At 50.6% G+C, this 20,822-nt stretch overlaps 1 protein-coding gene across 2 annotated transcripts; it reads right to left on the bottom strand.

Annotated features, from left to right (window-relative positions):
• Positions 1-1,298: 1,298 nt before the first annotated feature.
• LOC138727582 (lysosomal dipeptide transporter MFSD1-like) lies at positions 1,299-13,505 on the bottom strand. Of its 2 annotated transcripts, XM_069870169.1 has the most exons (13): positions 13,477-13,505; positions 13,294-13,394; positions 12,493-12,617; positions 12,341-12,396; positions 11,518-11,661; positions 10,889-11,047; positions 10,168-10,283; positions 9,211-9,311; positions 6,924-7,035; positions 6,172-6,309; positions 5,486-5,625; positions 5,224-5,335; positions 3,077-4,236 (listed from the first exon to the last, which is right to left on the bottom strand). In XM_069870169.1, exons 1-13 carry the CDS (start codon positions 13,496-13,498, stop codon positions 4,123-4,125), a joined length of 1,440 nt encoding a protein of 479 aa, XP_069726270.1. In that variant the 5' UTR covers positions 13,499-13,505; the 3' UTR covers positions 3,077-4,122. The 2 variants fall into 2 exon arrangements, with proteins under 2 accessions (XP_069726271.1, XP_069726270.1); XM_069870170.1 differs by lacking the exons at positions 3,077-4,236; positions 13,477-13,505 and adding an exon at positions 1,299-1,539 and having other exon boundaries at positions 12,493-12,635; positions 13,294-13,429.
• Between the last annotated feature and the right edge of the window lie 7,317 nt (positions 13,506-20,822).

Here is a 20,822-nt window from a genome sequence, read left to right as displayed (position 1 = left end):
GAGGAATAAAGTAGGGTCATAGCTGGGATGCTGTGCTATGTGAGACCAGAGAAAGCAAAAGGATAGCGACCTCTGTGAGCGTAAGGGGACAGATTCCAGAGGGGTTTTGGCACGAGACAAGCCATGTCTGTCATTATGGGTAGAAGTACTATAGCAGGCAATGATTTATTGGTAGCCAAGAGCCGATGCACTGAGCCCCCACGAGCAGACCAGGCTGGGTGTCCGGGGTGCTCCCCAAATGCTGCTTGCTCCTCCTTCTGAAAACACAGTCAAAGAGCAGAAAGAGCAGGGTTTAATTATCGTGCTAAATGTGCAGCCCTCATTATTGTTGTCATTGTATCTTGCTTCTGGGGATTAAGATTATCCTCTCTTGAGTCTGGCTTTGATAGAGTCACCAGGTTGGAAGAGACCCACAGGATCATCGAGTCCAACCATTCCCATCAATCCCTAAACCATGACCCTCAGCACCTCGTCCACCCGTCCCTTAAACCCCTCCAGGGAAGGTGACTCAACCCCCTCCCTGGGCAGCCTGTTCCAGTTCCCAATGACCCTTTCCGTGAAAATTTTTTTCCTAATGTTCAGCCTGAATCAAGGAGCTTGAGGCCATTCCCTCTCATCCTGTCCCTTGGGAGAAGAGCCCAGCTCCCTCCTCTCCACAACCTCCTCTCAGGTAGTAGGAGAGAGCAATGAGGTCTCCCCTCAGCCTCCTCTTCTCCAGGCTAAACAACCCCAGCTCTCTCAGCTGCTCCTTATAAGGCTTGTTCTCCAGCCCCTTCACCAGCTTTGTTGCTCTTCTCTGGACTCGCTCCAGAGCCTCAACATCCTTCTTGTGGTGAGGGGCCAGAACTGAACACAGGATTCGAAGAGCGGTCTCACCAGTGCCGAGTACAGAGGGAGAAGAACCTCCCTGGACCTGCCCTTTCCCTCTCTTTCAAGCTGCAACTCCTTATATTGCTAATGGGGCCACTTTCTCCTCCTCGAGCAGCTCAAAGTGCTGGTTACACAGCGATTTGCCTTCCCCGTCAGCCGCTGCCAGCTCTGGTCACTGACCCCAGGACTCTTCCTCCCTCCAGCACGCAGATACACTTCAAACAGAGGCTGTGCAGCCCTGTGCTGCCTCGGGGTGTTGTGCCTGTTCCTCCATAAAGGCGACAGATCTTCCTCCCCTGCCGCCTCCCAGCGGCAAGAGAAGCGTGTGCTCCGCCCTGGGGAAGGGTTGAACATTCTGGCTGCTGGGAGAGCGACCAGCTAAACAAAAGCCACCGAGGTATGAGCTGCCTAATCTGAAGCTGCTTTCACGTTTCACTGTTTATGTTTTAAGCGTTGCAATCGGCTGTGTCTGAGCAAGAGGAAGGCTCTGCCAAGGGATGCTGTTGGAAGGAGCTTACCCCCTCCAGGGCGCCCGAGGCTTGGGGTTTGGTTACTGTAACACGATTGGTGCAACGCTGCAAAAAATAGACACAACCAGCCGCTTGCTGCTTCCCGCTCCTTCCAGCACGGCGGCATCTGTGGGCGACACATGTTCCTTTCCACAACAAGCTCGAACAAAGCAGAGCGTCATTCAGTTACTTCATAAAACCTGCTCAGAAGCGAGCGCTGGCATCTCCGCTGTGGGTGAGAATCGGGAAGGCAGGCAGAGCGAAGGTGGAGTCGTTGATGTCAGAGGCAGCTAAATGGGACTTAGGGGAGGCTGTGGTGCTTGGGGAGATGAGCAGGTACTGAGGAAGGAAGGCTCATTCTCTGCCTCCTTGCTGGTGTTACATCAGCTTCAACCATTATTAATCCAAGCTGGAAGGCACCAGTAGCCTTTTCAGAGCCTATAGGAGGTTCTGGTGGAATCATCCCACCCTAAAGATGCCACCGCACAAAAGACACAGAGGTTAGCAGCATCTCCCCACACCTTCAGATTATGTGAAAAGGCTCTTAAAAGCACGGACAGGGACCTTCAGACAAAGGTATCTGCAAAGCTGCTGTAGCCCCCAACCCTTCTCCTCGGAGTGGGAGCGAAGGAAAGGCGCTGGAGGGCTTCCCTGTGAGACCCAGCAGAGGATTCTGTGGCTGCACCGGCAGGAGCCTTGTTAGCCAGTGTCAGACTTTAAGGAGAGTGCCGCAACTCTCCTTCAAAACAAAAGTAAAGCTTCCTTGCTGGCAATGTGCAAGTAGACTATGGGATGGCAAAGAGGAATGGCTGCCTTTTGAGCTTCTCCCGTGGAGAACGAAGTACAGGACTTGCAGTGAGTGTCCTGGCACTCGTTACAGAACTGGCCCCACCAAGTTCAGCTGCAGCACCCGCTGGCGTGAACACCACGAAAGCTGATGCTTTCCTGCCTGCCAGGCTGAAGCTGCTGCTTTTAAGCCAGACGGGGGGAGCACTAACACAGAAAATCCGCTCTGTTGAACAGATCCTTCTATGCACAAGCTCTGCCCGCCCCTCCCCCAGTATGTAGTGCTGCCACACGGGGGCTTCCGTAATCCCATCAGGAAATTGACCAGGGGCTTTTTCCAGTACAAAAAAATGCAGCTGCAGGCTCCCCACATGGAATAGCGGCTGGAGGCTGAGGGGGAGCTTCCAGCCCAGCCTGGAGGAGTCAGATGTGCAGCTAAGGGCACACATTGCGCACAGAGTCCTGTGCGGGGCTCTCCAGTACAAGGGACGGTACAAGGGATGCAACTTGGGCAGGGAGGGCAGGGATGACAAAAAAGGTGGCAAAGGGACATGGGAGATCTTTGGGAGGAGAGGCTGAGAGCTGCGGCTCTTCAGCCTGGAGAAGGGCTGGTGTGGGGAGATGTCACCAGGGCATTTAGGTACTTGCTGGGCAGGAGTGAGGACAAGAAGCATGGGGCACACACTATTCCACCTGAACACAACGAAGTGCTTTCTCCCTGTGAGGGTGGTCAAACACCAGTACAGGAGCCCAGAGAGGCTGTAGAGCCTCCATCTGTGGAGATGCTCAAGCAGGGGGTGGGGGAGCCGATCAGCTCAGTAGATCACCACCAAACTCAAGGAGTCTGTGATTTCGCAGTTCTGTGCCTTCTCACCACCTAGCCCCGCCTAATTTCTGCTGCACAAGACTCCAACAGGGAAATCCTTTAATTGTCTGTGATGTGAAATGAATTCACAGTGTAATTAAAACTTAGAAGACTTTGCTCTCTAAACACACTCTCTTCAGTGAATCAGTTTAAGACAACTTTGCTTTGATGGGTGGATTTGTCTTCTGTGACATCTTAAAATGTGATCTTGCTGGATGCTGACAGTGCCTAAATTGCTTTGTCTGTTAATAAATGCAACTAGAACAGAGCCACTTTCACTTAAGGATCTGTAATAATTACTGAAGTCATTCATTCCAGCATCCTTGTACTTGGCTATGTTACAAGTTTACTTCATATTTAAGGAATCCTTTGTGCTTTCACAAACATCTCTGTGTTTGCAAGCATTTTGCATAGTGAAAAGGCTGGCTGGGCCAAGTAAAACAAGCCTCTAGCGTTCATGACTGAGAGCACCCTGGTTTAAAGGACAGTTGCAGCTCAAAGCCTACACTTTAGAAGGCAAATGAACAGGCACAGCTTAGGGAAGCATTTCTAGTAATGTCCTAAGCAATTAAGTTAGGCTTGTCTGAAAAAGATAATCAATTTGATTAATTCCAGCTCCTGCATAAAGAATAACGATGGTGTTACTCGCCTGGGTATGTAATTTGTGAGAGATACCTGCTAATCTAGAGCAGCAAACAGCAGGGCTGCTGCGGTGTGTGGGTGAGCGAGTGCTGAGGGACGGGTTCCTTGTGCTGCAGGCCAGGCTGACACACCTCGGGGAAGCAGCTCTGATGCAGGAGTGAAAAGCAGCTCTCTAGTGGCTTAGGAACAAGCTTCAGCCAGGATAGCTTCTCGGACAGTAGTGCCCCAGTAGTTTAAGTGCCCCATGCAGGTTGCTGTATGTTGGAGAATGCCTGAGAAACATTTTGCTTGTCCACCAGGCACAAGATGGTGGAAACATCCCCTTTCTGTAAATAATTCCCTTCAAGATTCCCCTTAAAGATGTTTAAAATACACAGCCTAAAACTCCACTTTTCAACAGAAATGATGAGTGTGGTGCCTGGCAGCCGTCACTGCTCTTGCTGCAAAGGCTCAGCTGGCAGAGCCCTCGTTCCCTGCGCCATCATCAAGGAGCGGTGCTGTGTCCGTGGGGTTGCTGGCCTGCTCCACAGGTGCTCCCTTTCTTGTTCTGTTCAGTATCCCACCCTAGAAATTCAAAGCAGCAATCACTGACAGCAAGTTCCTTCTGCGCAAACGCAGCTACAGCTGCGTCCTGCTCCCTCACCTCACAAAGAAATACAACCCCCAGTACTCTGGCAGAAAGTCCTTTCTTCACGCAGTCCTGATCTTATGCTGAGGGAGTGAGCTGCCCGTCTGACAGCTCTCGCATCGTAGAATCATAGAATCACCAGGTTGGAAAAGACCCATCGGATCATTGCATCCAACCATTCCCATCAATCACTAAACCATGTCCCTCAGCACCTCGTCCACCCATCCTTTAAACCCCTCCAGGGAAGGTGACTCAACCCCCTCCTTGGGCAGCCTCTGCCAGTGCCCAATGACCCTTTCTGTGAAAAATTTTTTCCTAATGTCCAGCTTGAATCTCCCCTGGTGGAGCTTGAGGCCATTCTCTCTCGTCCTGTCCCCTGTCACTTGGGAGAAGAGCCCAGCTCCCTCCTCTCCACAACCTCCTTTCAGGTAGTTGGAGAGAGCAATGAGGTCTCCCCTCAGCCTCCTCTTCTCCAGGCTAAACACCCCCAGCTCTCTCAGCCGTTCCTCATAAGGCCTGTTCTCCAGCCCCTTCATCAGCTTTGTTGCTCTTCTCTGGACTCACTCCAGAGTCTCAACATCCTTCTTGTGGTGAGGGGCCCAGAACTGAACACAGGATTCGAGGAGCGGTCTCACCAGTGCCGAGTACAGAGGGAGAAGAACCTCCCTGGACCTGCTGGTCACACCGTTTCTGATCCAAGCCAAGATGCCATTGGCCTTCTTGGCCACCTGGGCCACTGCTGGCTCATGTTCAGTCGCTGTCAACCAACACGCCCAGGTCCTTCTCCTCCAGGCAGCTTTCCAGCCAGACTTCTCCTAGTCTGGAGCTGCTCAGGGTTTTTGTGCCCCAAGTGCAGGACCCGGCATTTGGTCAGTAAAAGGAACTCAGCGATGCAGGCTCTTCTCCACTTTTATCACACTTACCTGTTTCTCGTCCACAACATTGAGGGTCACGGAGGCAACGACACATGCAATAATATTTGCCAACATGAAGATCATCATCTGTTGCCAGCGCCACAGCGGGATCTTCAGCTCACTAGGAAAGGCCAAAACAGAACAGAACACCCCATCACTTGAAGGTACTTAAGTTCCGTGCAGCATCAGGGTGCAAAGACACCGATTGCCATTCACATCACTCCACTACAGCACTGGTGACATCCCTGCTGGGAAAAAAGAAACACCTCACCTGGACGTCGTTCCTAGAATGCGTCCGACAATGAGGTTCGAAAGGCCAACTCCGACCATCTGCATGGAAGTTGCGAGCCCCATCGCTGTCCCGAGAGTTGCCCGGGGGACCACAAGGGGTATGGATGGCCACATGCTAGCCTGAAGGTGGTCAAGAGGAAAAGTGTTAATGCAAAGCCTTTTTAGGTGTTTAAAGGTGTTTAAAGGGTCACTAGTTTAAAAAGGCATTATTCCCACTGAATAAATAGTTACGCTTTCTCTTAAAAACCCCTAGAATGTATCCTGCCTGGCCTGCTGGCTGACTCGACTGCACCTTGTCCTCCTCGAGCAGCTTGAGACAACACGAGGTATGGAAACTGGAATAACCTGACTTGAGATTTCTCAAGAGGAGCGAAACCTGATGATTTAGGTCCTAAGATTCAAAGGAGACTCGGATGTTACATTCAAGGTAAAAAAAAGCACTAAGAAAAGAACAGATCACGCTATCAACTGGTGCCCTGCTCTGCATTTTGCTCCATACAGATTTTCTGGGGTTATTTGTTCATAACCAAATCCCTCGGGACTGGGGAGCCAGTGACTTCAAACTGTGGCTGCTAAACCGGCTCCTCAGGACGCGGGGCAGCCATTTGGGACAAGAAGGGGCCCAGCCACAAACCACTCGGCTCCAGCAGCCGGTGGGGAACTTACAGCAGCAAAGGAGTAGGTGACACCCAGCCAGACGGTGGAGACCAGCGGCGGAACAAATGTAAACGCCAGGAGAGCAAAGACCGGCAGGGTCAGAGCAGCACAGCCAACAGCAAAGACGCCTCGCAGTCCAACGTAGTCCTGGGGTGGGAAACAAGCAGGTGGCCTCTTAAAAGGGATCTGTGCTTCTCAAGGACCCCAGCAACGTGACCAGCTACGCAGGGCGAGCTGCAGGAGCAGCAGTAAAGCCATTCCCTAACTGGATTCTGCAGCCCACCAGCCAGGAGTTCTGCTTGTCCGCTCCTGAGCCGAGACCGAAGCTGTCAGCAAGAGGCTGTCCAGCATTCACCGGACGCGGCTTCAAGAGAGGGAGGAAAACCACACCAATATGGCCTGACAGTTGTGGAAACAAGGAAAGGAAGCGTTTGTCAAGCCAGGGACCAATTACATGCAGGTTGTTCTTTCCCATCTATTTGCAAAGCTTATCCTGATCCTTTCTGTTCCAGCCTCGGGCTTCTCAAAACACAAAGCCGTGTGCCATCGCTTCATGCTACAGCACAATCAAGGGACAGGGAAATCCAGGTTAACTTTACCTCTTGTAATTTAATTCAGATTAAAGTGCATCTTGCGGTTTGCAAGGAATCAAAGGACTGTTTGTTCAGCAGCAAGTAGCTAAATTCTGGGGGATTGTAAGAAAGACATTTTGAAACACTAGGAAATGGTTATGAATGAGCACTTCTGGGGCAGGTACTCACAATTAATATGCCAGCGGCTGCCGAGAGGACGAGGGAGCTGTCGTACACGGCCCCAGCAATGTAAGCAGCCGCCTGCTGACTGTAACCGGAATATTTATCCTGGATAAACTTGCTAAAAATAAAATGAAGGGGGGGTAAGTTACATAATTAGGATTCTAGTTGTTTTGACAGAAAGTTAAGTCTGAGTGCAAACACATGGATGGGAAGGTTTTAAATGAGAGGGTTTGTAAACAAGTTTGATTCCATCTGGTTTGTAGGGCAAAGCCTTTGTTGCTTTGTTTTCTGTTTAACTGGTGCCCACCACAGAGAAGCTGGTAGCCTAAATGGCCACTTGCAAAACGCTTCTGCAGCGCAGAGTAAGTAAAACTGCAGCGTGTGTTCGGTTACGTCTGCACAGCCTGTGTGTGGCCATCGCCATCGCCCACCCAAAGCATACGGTGGGGGTGGGGGTTACATCCCCTTAGAAGAGGCAAAAAGCACCATCAGTCCAAGAGGTAAGAAAAATACTTTACTTTAAAATGATCTAGTAACAAAGATCAGTGCTTAAATGGAAGGCCTGTGCTTTAGAAGTACTCTGAATTCCCCCTTGGCATCTTTAAGGAGACTTCTGGTTAAAGCAGAAACACACACACTTAAGTTCTGTTGTCGCTGTCAGAAGTCAGCCCTTCAACTTTGTGAGGGCAACGATGGCGTTAAAACCTTCTCTGACTCTGCTCAGAATTTAAAAGTCACAGCAGCTTCAAAGGACCAGTTTATTTAGAGGTCGTGGAGCTACTTCAGCCTAGTGTGGCTACTTGTGTGGCTACTTACCATTAGTAATAACGAGCTTTTATAGCCTGTGCTGTCAAAGTATGGAACAAGACACTGCTCACAGGAGACTCACTGCCACAGAATTCGCTGCAGAGCAGCCGCCTCAAGACTGGTACTTTTCCAACTGGGAAGCAGCACAGCACTTTTTGCCAGAAAAGACGCAGGAAACAGGACTCTGGGTGCCTGAACTTTTGCTGCACAGAAAGTGTGAAACCATTTCTGCAGGGAGGCAGAACTGAGGATTGTGTACGGCCACCAGAGACTGCTTCGAGTTAGAATGGAGGGCAGCTGAGAGAAAGCCCATCTCATCAGTTCAGTTCTGGGCCCCTCGCCACAAGAAGGATGTTGAGGCTCTGGAGTGAGTCCAGAGAAGAGCAATGAAGCTGGTAAAGGGGCTGGAGAACAGGCCTTATGAGGAACGGCTGAGAGAGCTGGGGGTGTTTAGCCTGGAGAAGAGGAGGCTGAGGGGAGACCTCATTGCTCTCTCCAACTACCTGGAAGGAGGTTGTGGAGAGGAGGGAGCTGGGCTCTTCTCCCAAGGGACAGGGACAGGATGAGAGGGAATGGCCTCAAGCTCCACCAGGGGAGATTCAGGCTGAACATTAGGAAAAAATTTTTCACGGAAAGGGTCATTGGGCACTGGCAGAGGCTGCCCAGGGGTGGGGTTGAGTCACCTTCCCTGGAAGGGTTTAAGGGACGGGTGGACGAGGTGCTGAGGGACATGGTTTAGTGATTGATGGGAATGGTTGGACTCGATGATCACAGAATCATAGAATCACCAGGTTGGAAAAGACCCACCGGATCATTGAGTCCAACCATTCCTATCAAACACTAAACCACGTCCCTCAGCACCTCGATGATCCAATGGGTCTTTTCCAACCTGGTGATTTTATGATTCTATGATCAAGGCCTCAACAACCCCTGCCATCTGGAAGGTCTTTACTTTCTCAATAAGAGGTTACTCCTGCAAGCTCTGCACCGGGAGGCAAAGGCTCCCTCACTTACAACCCCAGGCTGATGCAAGCTGAGCTTTTTCCCAAGGCTGCAGACATGCAGGACCTGCAGGGCAGAAATGCCCTGAGCCTGTGTAGCAAACACCCCACCCAGCTCAGAAGATGGCCGAGTTATTCAGCCATCACAACAGAGAAGCATCTATAGGGTATTTTTTAAATAAAGTATTTCTTTTCCTTCTTCCAAACCCTTCTGATCTTCTTCTGTCAGTGTTCCAAGTTTTAAATATTGGATGAATTGTTTCCCTTTAAGTTATTCTTGCTTTCCCTCAGAAGCCTTTCTTAGCGTGGAAGGGGAAGAAAGGTCAAAGAACCCCTCCTTTCTTTACCTAGGGGTTAAAGACCTGTTTCTCTGTGTTCCATGAGTAGAAGGAACAAGCACAATTACCCCCACGTTTCCCAGTCAGCTGAAAACAAGGCTCGACAGCCTCGTATCAGTCACCGGGATGACAGCCGCAGAGCAGTACCTGGCGTCTGCCACGAAGGGGAAGATTCCGTTGTAGAAGAACATGATGGTGAGGACCAGGAGCCAGTAGCGAAGGGGAAGTCGCCGGATGTCCTGGATCCTCTGCAAAGATAAGATGCGCCCTCACTCACCAAGAAACAGTCTCCAGCTTCGCACTGATGTCGCTTTCTGCCAACCATTGAAAGTCACCAAAAAAAAAAAAAAATGACAGCAGGTAAAAGAGGTTGAAAGGCAACTGCTGTATCTGAGCAAAATTTGGCATGTGCTGACTCCAAGGAGCCTTTCTTTAACACTGCAGTAAAGAAACACAAAAACGCTGCCTTCTTATTTTCACGTCGTTACAGGTGCAAGACACTATTCTGAACAGGCTCTGCTAAGAGCCGACTGCAAAACCTTGAGTGAAACCCAGTGGGAAGATGCCATACCGGCCCAGGAAGAACAATGACAGGAGAGGGATGCTGTCAATAGATGCAAGTGTGATAAAAATTGCAACCTATTGCTTGTGATGTTTGCTCCTAAACAGAAGGACACAAGGAGGAACGGAACACAAGGGCTTGCAAAGACAGCTCAGATTAGCTGTTTGGTGCCACAGACCCTGTGAACCAGAAAGCAGTTCCAGAGGCAGGCTGCTATCAAGTTTTATGCACAAAATCCTCCCCCTGAGCCTCCTACAGCACAGAAGCGGCTGTCTCAGAAAAGCACGGCTGTCTGCAGCCCTAGCACAGCTCTCCGGACAGCTGCACATACTCAGGCTCCAGGCAGACAACGCAGAGGTGGGCGCTTGCAGATGCAGCATCTCCAGGTGTGCCTGGAGAGCAGCTCTTGGAGATGGAACCGAGCGGTGTTAATGCCCTCTCCTGGCCAGGCCCAGCTCTCGCTGCTGCTTCCTGCACGGCACAACCTGCCCCACGCCAGGCGTTCCAGACTGAGATGGAAAAGCTGCCTGTGCAGTACTTACCACTTGTTTGGATTCCTGCTGAATAACCCCATCCAAGCCCAGCTGCTTCATGCCCACTTTATCTAGAACACTGACTGCGAGGGCTGAGATGAAACCAAGCACGCACAGCAGAGTACCTGGAAGAGACAGGAGGTGTGAGAAATTCTGCAGCGTGGAAACAACTGAATGGCAAAACCAACTGCGTGAAACCTGCAGAATTCTCTGTGCTTTCTACTCTGAGCTTCTCTGAACATTAACAGCCTTCCCTCCTGCAGCCACACAGCAGGACCATTCACCTCTAACCAGCCGGTCAAAGTCTTTGACCCCTTTGTCCCTAAGCTCCTGAGGCCCCAGGAACAGTGCAGAGCCCGCTCCAGAGCCAGCGTGTTCCACTAGCTATAACACAGAAGAACAAACATGCTGATGTCCTCTGGTGTTTCACTCTGTGGGTTCCATTCCATGGGAGCAGACCTACATCAAGCGCTGACGACCTGTGACTGCAGACATGAAAGTATCTCAAACCTACAGGCAGAACCACCAGGCTGACTGCAGCTTTACAAGGGATTTCACACATCGATGAAGAAAATCCTGCTCCGTGGCATATAGAAAACAGAAACAACTGAAAAATAATGTGCTTCCTCCTGCTAACTTCCCTGTCTCTTTCAGGCACTTTTCATAACGAGACAAACCAGGTACACCTCGGGTCTAGAAAACGAAAGGCCAAAGTACCAAGGAAACTCACCTCCCCAGAGTGTCCACTGTATTCCAAACTTTGCCTCGAACTGCTGGGTGAAGAAGAAGTTAAGGACACTCCCAAGTCGGGAGAAAGACAAAGTCAGTCCAAACGCCAGCGCCAGTTCCTTCCCCTTGAACCAGAAGGCTGTGATCCGGTTCTGCACAACTTGGAGAAGACAAAAATCCCTTACTTGATCAGAAGGGCTTGGCCGTGAGCCCTGCTCAGCAGCAAGCACAGCCCCTCAGGCCAGATCACTGGAGCTGGGTAAGAGACCTCCACGCATCCCAAGTGGAGGCAGAACACTTCAGGTCATTTCAAACTGTTCTAAATCATGCTGGGACATGGGAGGCAAACTTCTCCCTCAAATAAGGCAAGCAAAAAATCTCCAAAGGCAGAGTGACCACACATCCATCCCCGCCCTTCAGAGAAGGGCAGACTTGTTAGAGGGGAAGACCTTTAAGCATTTCAGCACACGTGGAATCCATGCAACCCTTCAAGGAGCAGCATTCAGTTAGCAGCATGGGCTCCCAGTGCCGAGCCCGTGAAGGTGACTGGTATGACAAGGGTCTAGGAGGCAAAATAAAAACGTATCACAACCCTGTGGTGAAGCGTAATTAAGAAAGTGAATTTCTTACTCGTAAGTGACCCATTCCCAGAGCCAAAGAGCAGTCTTCCTGTTAACATCATTGGTAGGAGGTACGTTGACCCCTTGAAATGTGAGCCTAGAGCAAAGATTGACGATCCCAGCACAGTCAGAAGAGAAAAAACAAAGACACCAACTAGGGAGAAACAGACAAAAAATACGCAGCCCTGAACAGACATGCCAATATAAGGACAAAAGCAAAAGAGCAACCTCAAAACAGGCCAGCAAACCATCAGTTTACTTTAATTTTCACTTTTTAAAGACTGGTCTCTTTATAAAATGACTTGAGAATCCTCAAAATAATGATATTATCATGGTGAAAGGCAAGAGAGGCAGAATAAGTCAGACGGAGGACTCTAAGCTCCGCTACAGACTATGGCCTAGGGTGAACAATCTCCTCCATGGCCCTGTCTCCTTATCTGCAAGATGTTTACCCCTGTGAAACAGAGACAGAGCACAACAATGTTTGCCAGGGCTGCTTATGGCACACACCAGAGCAGCATCAGAGCAGGGAACAGGCACCACTTTATCAGCTTGTCCCACCGACAGCAGATAACGCTATTCCCTGCTACAGGCGCATCAGAGGAAAGAATTTTTACTGCCCTGCTGTGTAAATTCAGCAGTGAAAGAATGACAACATCTCAGTTGCCTTCAAGGAGCTGTTCAACAAAGGGCCGTGTACTCTGCACACAGAGCTGTCCCTCCTCTCCCGCCCCCTGCCATCTCACTGAGGTGGAACCTCTGATCAGCACTGGAAGAACAGCTTGAAATCCCACTCCAGCACAAGAATAAATTAAATGATCCTCAGCACTTACAGCGATTTCCTAGCTTATCAATCAGGAATCCGGCCAGAATAACCACTACTGCATTTCTAGGAGAAAACAACAGAAACGTTTGTGTCTTTGCTGCTGGGCAGCAACCAGCAAACTACCCCATCCACACAAAAGATGTGAGAGAACAGACTCACGTCCAAGCGTAGACGGCATACAGCAGGTTGTACTGTGCCGGCGTCATTCCCAAGCCTTCAACACAGTCCTGTGAGCTGTTCTGCCCGGTGCTGTTCTGATGGGTTCCATTGGGGCAGGTCAAGTTCTGCAAAAGTCATAGAGTCTGGGTTCAGCAGCAGATGGATAAAGACCCACACGTTCTGTTCAAAATGAAGTTAAGTTCATAGATTCATGGAATGGTTTGGGTGGGAAAAGACCTCAAAACCCATTCAGTTCCACCCCCTGCCATGGGCAGGGACACCTCCCACTGGATCAGGGGCTCCAAGGCCCATCCAGCCTGGCCTTGAACACCTCCAGGGATGGGGCAGCCACCACTGCTCTGGGCAACCTCATCTACATCTCCTCATACCCCTTCAAATTCCTGCAAACGTGGTTGTCACCCCAAATCTCATCACAAACGCCCCAATAATGTGACCTTCACCCCAAATCCCTTTACAAATGCTCCCAAACCACAGTTCTTCACCCAAATCTTCTCACAGCCCTCCCCAAACCCACAACTTTCATCTTAAATCTTCTCAAATTTCACTGAATGGTCTGGGTTAGGAGGGACCTCGAAGTCCATCCAGTCCCACACCCGCCATGGTTGTCCCTACCTCCCACTGGACCAGGGGCTCCAAGCCCCATCCAGGGCCTCCCCACCCTCACAGCAAAACATTTCTCCCTAAGCTCTCGTCCCAATCTCCCCTCTTGCAGCCGAAAACCCTTCCCTTTCGCCCCTTCCCCGCGCTCCCGGCCCCAGAACCGCCCAGGGCCCCGCTCACCCCCTGGAGCTGCTGCTGCAGGACGCTGGGGATGTCGAAGCAGAAGTAGGACCCGAAGGTGAGGAGGCAGTTGAAGAGCAGCACCAGGAACCTGTAGGAGCCTGCGGGAGAGGGTCACGGCCCGGACTGCCCCGCGCTCCCCGCCCGCCCGAACCCCATCGCCGCCGCGGCCGCCGCGCTCACCCCGCTCCGCGCCGCCCGCCATGGCCGGGCCGCCTCGGCCCCGCCCACCGAGGGATGGCATTGGCTGAGCCCTGCCCTGGCCCCGCCCACCGACAGATCCCATTGGCTGAGCCCCGCCTTCACCCGCCCACCGAGCAACGCCATTGGCTGAGATCTGGCTTGGCCCCGCCCACCGAGCGACGGCATTGGCTGAGCCCCGCCTCGGCCCCGCTCCCTGAGACCCGCCCACCAAACACCGCTATTAGCTCAGCCTCTGCCTTATCACAGTCACCAAGCGATGTCATCCGCCCGCCTCCGCCATTGGTTCAGCTCAGGCTAAGCCCCGCCCACCTCTCCTTTTGACCCGCCCACCTCGCCGCGCCATTGGCTGAGTGCCGCCTCAGCCCCGCCCTCCTCGCCTCGCTATTGGTTCAGACCTCTCTCAGCCCCGCCCTCCCCGTCCTTCTATTGGCTCGGCCGGGATAAGCCACGCCCCCAGTCTGCCCATTGGCTGAGTCCCGTCCCAGCCCCGCCCCGTCGCCGCCATTATCTCGGTGCCGGCTCGGTGGGGCCGCGCGCGCTCCCGCTGTTTGCCACAAAGAGGAAACTGCGACGTGAGGCGGGAGCGGGGAGCGTTCCCTGCACAGCTCTGGTTCAGCGTTCTCCACACCTGCAGCCCAACGAAGGGAGAAATCATAGAATCAGAGCGTAGTTTGCGTTGGAAGGGACCTTAAAGCCCACCCAGTCCCACCCCCGCCATGGGCAGGGACACCTCCCACTGGATCAGGGGCTCCAAGCCCCATCCAACCTGGCCTTGAACACCTCCAGGGATGGGGCAGCCACCACTGCTCTGGGCAACCTGGGCCAGGGCCTCCCCACTCTCATGATGAAAAAATTCTTCCTTATATCAAGCCTAAATCTGCCCCTCTCCAGCTGATACCCATTGCCCCTCGTTCTGTCACCATAAGCCTTTGTAAACAGCCCCTCCCCAGATTTCTTGGAGCCCCTTCACAGAATAACCACAGAATAACCAGGTTGGAAGAGACCCACCGGATCATCGAGTCCAACCGTTCCCATCAATCACTAAACCATGTCCCTCAGCACCTCATCCACCCGTGCCTTAAACACCTCCAGGGAAGGTGACTCAACCCCATCCCTGGGCAGCCTCTGCCAGTGCCCAATGACCCTTTCTGTAAAGAATTTTTTCCTAACGTCTAGCCTAAACCTCCCTTGGCGGAGCTTGAAGCCATTCCCTCTTGTCCTGTCCCCTGTCACTTGGAAGAAGAGGCCAGCACCCTCCTCTCCACAACCTCCTTTCAGGTAGTTGTAGAGAGCAATGAGGTCATCCCTCAGCCTCCTCTTCTCCAGGCTAAACACCCCCAGCTCTCTCAGCCGTTCCTCATAAGGCCTGTTCTCCAGCCCCTTCACCAGCTTTGTTGCTCTTCTCTGGACTCGTTCCAGAGCCTCAACATCCTTCTTATGGTGAGGGGCCCAGAACTGAACACAGGATTCGAGGAGCGGTCTCACCAGTGCCGAGTACAGAGGGAGGATAGCCTCCCTGGACCTGCTGGTCACGCCGTTTCTGATCCAAGCCAAGATGCCATTGGCCTTCTTGGCCACCTGAGCCACTGCTGGCTCATATTCAGTCGGTTGTTAACCAACACACCCAGGTCCCTCTCCTCCAGGCAGCTTTCTAGACAGACTTCTCCTAGTCTGTAGCACTGCACAGGGTTGTTGTGCCCCAAGTGCAGGACCCGGCATTTGGCCTTGTTAAACCTCCTGCCATTGGACTCTGCCCAGCGGTCCAGCCTGTTCAGATCCCTTTGCAGAGCTTCTCTACCCTCCAGCAGATCCACGCTTCCACCCAGCTTAGTGTCATCCGCAAACTTGCTAAGGGTGCACTCGATGCCTTCATCCAGATCATTGATGAAGACATTGAACAGGGCTGGACCCAGCACTGAGCCCTGGGGAACCCCACTTGTCACTGGCCTCCAGCTGTATTTCACACCATTTACCACCACTCTCTGGGCCCGGCCATCCAACCAGTTTTCCACCCAGGAGAGTGTGCGCCTGTCCAGGCCAGAGGCTGACAGTTTCTCAAGCAGAATGCTGTGAGAAACTGTGTCAAAGGCTTTGCTGAAGTCCAGGAAGATACATCCACAGCCTTTCCCTCATCCAGCAGCCGAGTGACTTTGTCATAGAAGGCGATCAGGTTAGTCTGGCAAGACCTGCCTTTTGTGAACCCATGTTGACTGGGCCTGATCACCCGGTTCTCTTGCATGTGCTTCATGATAGCACTCAAGATCACCTGCTCCATGACTTTCCCTGGCACTGAGGTCAGACTGACAGGCCTGGAGTTTTCTGGGTCCTCCCTGCGGCCCTTTTTGTAGATGGGCACAACATCAGCCTCCAGTCCAGTGGGATTTCCCCAGTCTTCCAGGACTGTTGGAAGATGATGGAAAGGGGTTTGGCCAGCACATCCGCCAGCTCCTTCAGTACCCTAGGGTGAATCCCGTCCGGCCCCATAGACTTGTGGCTGTCCAGTCCGGCTAGCAAGGCTCTGACCACCTCCTCTTGGATCATGGGAGCCTCATTATGCTCCTCTAGCTCCTGGGTTAGTACACAGACGGAACGACCCTCCTTACAACTAAAGACTGAGGCAAAGAAGGCATTAAGTACCTCAGCCTTTTCCTCATCCCCTGTTACTGTTGTTCCTTCTGTGTCCAATAGGGACTGTATGGTCTCCCTAGTCCGCCTTTTATTATTTATATATTTGTAGAAAGATTTTTTGTTATCTTTCACTGACTTGGCCAATCCAATTTCTAGCTGAGCCTTAGCTTCAGGTACTGGAAGGTCTCTATAAGGTCTCCTTGGAGCCTTCTCTTCTCCAGGCTGAACGACCCCAACTTTCTCAGTCTGTCCTTGTACAGAAGGTGCTCCAGCCCTTGGATTATCTCCATGGCCTCCTCTGGACCTGTTCCAGCAGCTCCATCTCCTTCTTATGTTGAGAATTCCAGAACTGGACACAATACTCCAGGTGAGGTCTCACAAGAGAGGACAGAGGGGCAGAATCCCTTCCCTCACCCTGCTGGCCGCACTGCTTTGGATGCAGCCCAGGACACGGTTGGTTTCTGGACTGCAAGCGCACATTGTCAGCTCATATTGAGCTTCTCATCAACCAGCACCTCACGTCCTTCTCTCGGCTGCTCTCAATCACATCATCGCCCAGCCTGTACAGGACTTGTGTAGGACCTTGCACTTGGCCTTGTTGAACCTTATGAGGTTCAGGTTGGTGCTTGTCTAGAAAAAGCTTTCACCTCTCTTTTGGGAGGAAAGGGACAGGCATAAAACCACTTCATGTGTCTCGTCAGTTAGAGGTAACTTTCTCAGTTTGGCCAGGTGAAAGACATCCTTGCTGGCTCTGTAGTCAGCAGTCCTGGTGTCTCTGCTGTTGCTCAGAGCTTCCCAGAAGAGATTCAGACATGACTGATGAAAAATCCATGACCCAGAATTCATTTGGGAGCAGTGAACCTGAGGGTTGTTGTGATTTCCATCTTCTGTCCCTTAAGAAGTCTCGGTGTAGTGGAAGAGTCGTGGGCTGATGTTGCAAATGGAGGAGGAAGATCCAAAAATGTAAAACTGAAGAAGTAGCAGTGGGTCAGGAACCTCATCAACCCACAGCACTTACAGAGCAGGAACCAGACCAAGCCTGGAGGGGAGAAGGAGGAGAGCTCTTTTTCCATTACGGCTTTGAGGAAAAGAATGAATATTGGAAACGAAAAATCAATTTAGTTGACAAGTAAGATGGCGATTCTGAACCCAATCTAGGGAGACCATCCTTGAAGAAAACATCCACTGTAGAGGATCTGGAGTGGCTTTGTAAGGTCTGCAGCACCGTTGTGGGCAGCTGGTTGACTCAAGGTTTGCTGGAGGTTCTACCTTGTAAGTATATAAATTATTTTAATATGGTCTCCTGTCTATTAGATCTCTCGTATTCTAACAAATCCCATTCATCCTCACTTGAATTTGTAGATGTTCAGTCATTTTGATTTTTATTTGAACCATTACCTTGTTCCTACACCTGGCCATCCTTAAACGTCATCCAAATGTTCTGCCTTGACTGTAAATTTATTCCAGAACTGCAGGGCTTTTATTTCCTGAAGGTCTTGGAAGTCCCAGCTTTAGTCCTCTAATAAAAACCTACACAGATGATTGTAATTCACGTTTACAGAAAGCTCACCAAAACTGGTATTGAGTCCTTCTCCTGCCCTTAATGTTCTTGTGCCTGTTTTTCTGATTTTATAGCTTCCATTTTCTGTCTTAAAACAAGCAGCCCCTTCTGGTAGGTGCTTCCTCTTGTTTATCTGGATTTTTCATCACTGAGATCTCAGTCTTGTGGACAGCTGAAGTATTGCCAGTCCTTTGAATGTAACCCTTAACTTATAGCACGTGTCATTATTTGCACGCTGTTTCCAAGTGATTGCCTTGCGTGGAAGAAGTGAAATTGGGTTTGTGGCGAATTGGGGTTGGTCTTTGCCAAAGACACTGGGTTTTGTCATCTCTTTGGTCATAAATGTACAGAAATATCATAGAATCACCAGGTTGGAAAAGACCCACTGGATCATCGAGTCCAACCGTATCGCTGTAGTAAGTACATTTTCAGGCAGGCGAGTGACTTGTCAGAAATTCATTCTGCCATGAACTGTGTATTTCTTCTGAGAACACAGGAAACGGGAGCATTGATACGTAATCATTTAACATATTTTTGCCATCTCCTTCTCATGACTGTGTATTTTTCTTACTGGCCAGTCAGCGTCTCCTCTCGGGCTCACTGGGTCCCCAGAGGCTCTGAAACGTCTGAAACGATGCAGTCAGAGGCTCCATCGCTAGATGATGTGTGCTGCTCGCCGCCACGGCTGGGAGAGAGGAAAATCCCCAGTGCCGAGGGTGAGCAGCGGGAGGAGGAGGGTTTACAGCAGCAGGAAGACCCACGTGTGTGTGTTTGCTTACTGCAGTGGCTGAGCGATGAGCTATTCTTGGTTTTTTTGCTGTGATGTCCTGCTGTTTGAGAGAGCTCTTCGATATAATTAATAATGTAACCTTCTTTAGCGGTGCTGCTCCATTTGCTGGTGTTCCTTCCAGCCAGCTTAGAAGCCGTCCCTCCCATGGGTTCAGGACAGACCGTAAAACCCACCATGGATTTAATATGGCGCTAAACTAAGGAGTCCTCTTAGTTAATTATATTCTTTGCCTTGTCACGGCAGCAGAATTTTCCGTCTTTGTTGAGCCGCTAATAAAAGCAACCTGACTCATAGAATAGTTTGGGTTGGAAGGGACATTAAAGATCATCCGGTTCCAATCCCCTGCCATGGGCAGGGACACCTCTTACTGGATCAAAGTGCCCAAGCCCCATCCAACCTGGCCTTGAACACCTCCAGGGATGGGGCAGCCACCACTGCTCCGGGCAACCTGTGGCAAGGCCTCCACACTCTCATGATGAAGAAATTCTTCATTATATCAAGCCTAAATCTGCCCCTCTCCAGCTGATACCCGTTCCCCCTCATCCTGTCATCACAAGCCTTTATGAACAGTCCCTCTCCAGCTTTCCTGTAGCCCCTTTCAGGTACTGGAAGGTCACTCTAAGGTCTCCTCGGAGCCTTCTCTTCAGTGCTTCTGATGCATCCTTCGTTGCTGTGTCTAAGAAGCTGTCTGCCACCTTAAATCTGTGCTGAAGGGCTCTCTTAAATGTAGCTTAGGTTTCTAGAGGCTTTGCAAAAGTCTCTCTCCTACTTTATAAAAAGCAAATAGAAAGAAACAGAGGAGTTAATGTGGATCTTCTAGGCACTAAGGTGTGTGCAGCTTTCTGCTCGAACTGATTGGCCTGCAATGTCAGCTGGAAGCGCAAGGGTAAAAGTGAGGCTGGGGTTAAGGTCCAGGGCACAGGAAGACAGTGGCGTGCCGGTACAGAATGTGTGTGTCAAAACTGATGTTTGAAATCACCTACCCTGCTCCCTTCATGTTTCTCTTTGGCTCTAACTGGCACGGAAGGGTCTCCAGTGCTATCAAACATTGAACAGCAGCCAGTGTTTCTGGAGAGATCAGGAGCTTCTGCACGTTTTCTTATGCTTCTGCTCATTCTTATTTCACCATGAGGGAACCTTCCTTGCAGTGGCTGTAGGTTTCATCTAATTTAGCTGGTTTGGGGCTTTTTTTTCCCTCTCTACTTTATAGGGCAAGGAGTGAAAGGGCTGAGATCAGCAGGCCAGGTCATCCCAGCCTCGTGCAGGAAATCTCTTTAGCCTTCAGTTCAAGGTCTACTCATTGATTTAATATGCAAGAAAAGAATAATAAAATCCATGTGGAAGTTACTTAAAAAAAAAAAAGCCCAAACCCTCTGAACTTACACTTTGCCTGCTTTTTTTGGTGTAAATATTCACCGTGAATGTAATTATCGTCTCCCCTGAAAGGCACACTTGGATGTCAGTCATGAAGCAATGAGAATAGAGTTGGACTCAGTCATCTTAAAGGTTTTTTTCCAACCTAAGCGCTTCTATGATTCTGTGAGAATGAATAAGATACAGAGATAGAGGATGTGGCTGTGGCTCTGATCCTCTGGGCAGATTGCTGCTGCAATCAGTGATTTGGTAATTAGCACAATAGAGTCTGAAGGCAATCCCGGGCCATTTGCCTTTCATTTCCTGATGTATTGCAGAGCTCTCCAGTGAACTTCAGCTGTGAGTGCAGGGGACAGGTCGCTTAATTCACAAGTTGAGCAGTTTATCCTGACAGATTGGAAGACTGATGACAATAGGGTGTACACTGACTTTGGAGAGCCCTGTGAGAAAAATGTTTGCTTTAGGCAATGCTTCCATTTTTAAACTGTCCAGAAAATGCTTCTGCACAGAAGAGAGGCAGAGGAGAAAGTGCCTTTACTGTTGCTGAACCCGATCATTGCAGCAGCGAGGAGTGCGCTTTAAAATGTAGCAGATAGGAGGAAAGTTCTAGCAGGCTTTACACCTCTGTATTTTAACCAAAATATTGCCAAAAATATAATTATTTGAAGCATTTCAAAGACAGAATCGTGGTGCTTTCTTATGTTCTTTAAAGACCTCAAAATAGAATACAAAAAAAAGAGGGCATTGCCTTTAGGGTTGCAGAAATCCGTGTTTGTAGATCTCGAGGATTTCATTCAGGATATAGGTTGCAGGATAGAGACCTGCCTTCCTCCTCTTCTCTCCATCATCCTCTGAAGACAAGCTGGGTTGCAATTCTGCAGAACCTTCAAGATGTCTCCTTGATTAGCATTTCAGCTTGGGTAGGGAATGGATCCCATTACCTGACCCCGAACTGCTGCCTGAGGTCTTGTT

The sequence above is a fragment of the Phaenicophaeus curvirostris genome, chromosome 16 (assembly GCF_032191515.1).
Source record: "Phaenicophaeus curvirostris isolate KB17595 chromosome 16, BPBGC_Pcur_1.0, whole genome shotgun sequence".
Taxonomy (NCBI): domain Eukaryota; kingdom Metazoa; phylum Chordata; class Aves; order Cuculiformes; family Cuculidae; genus Phaenicophaeus; species Phaenicophaeus curvirostris.
The sequence above is the reverse complement of the archived record's forward strand: the minus strand, read 5'-3'. Positions and strand labels throughout refer to the sequence as shown.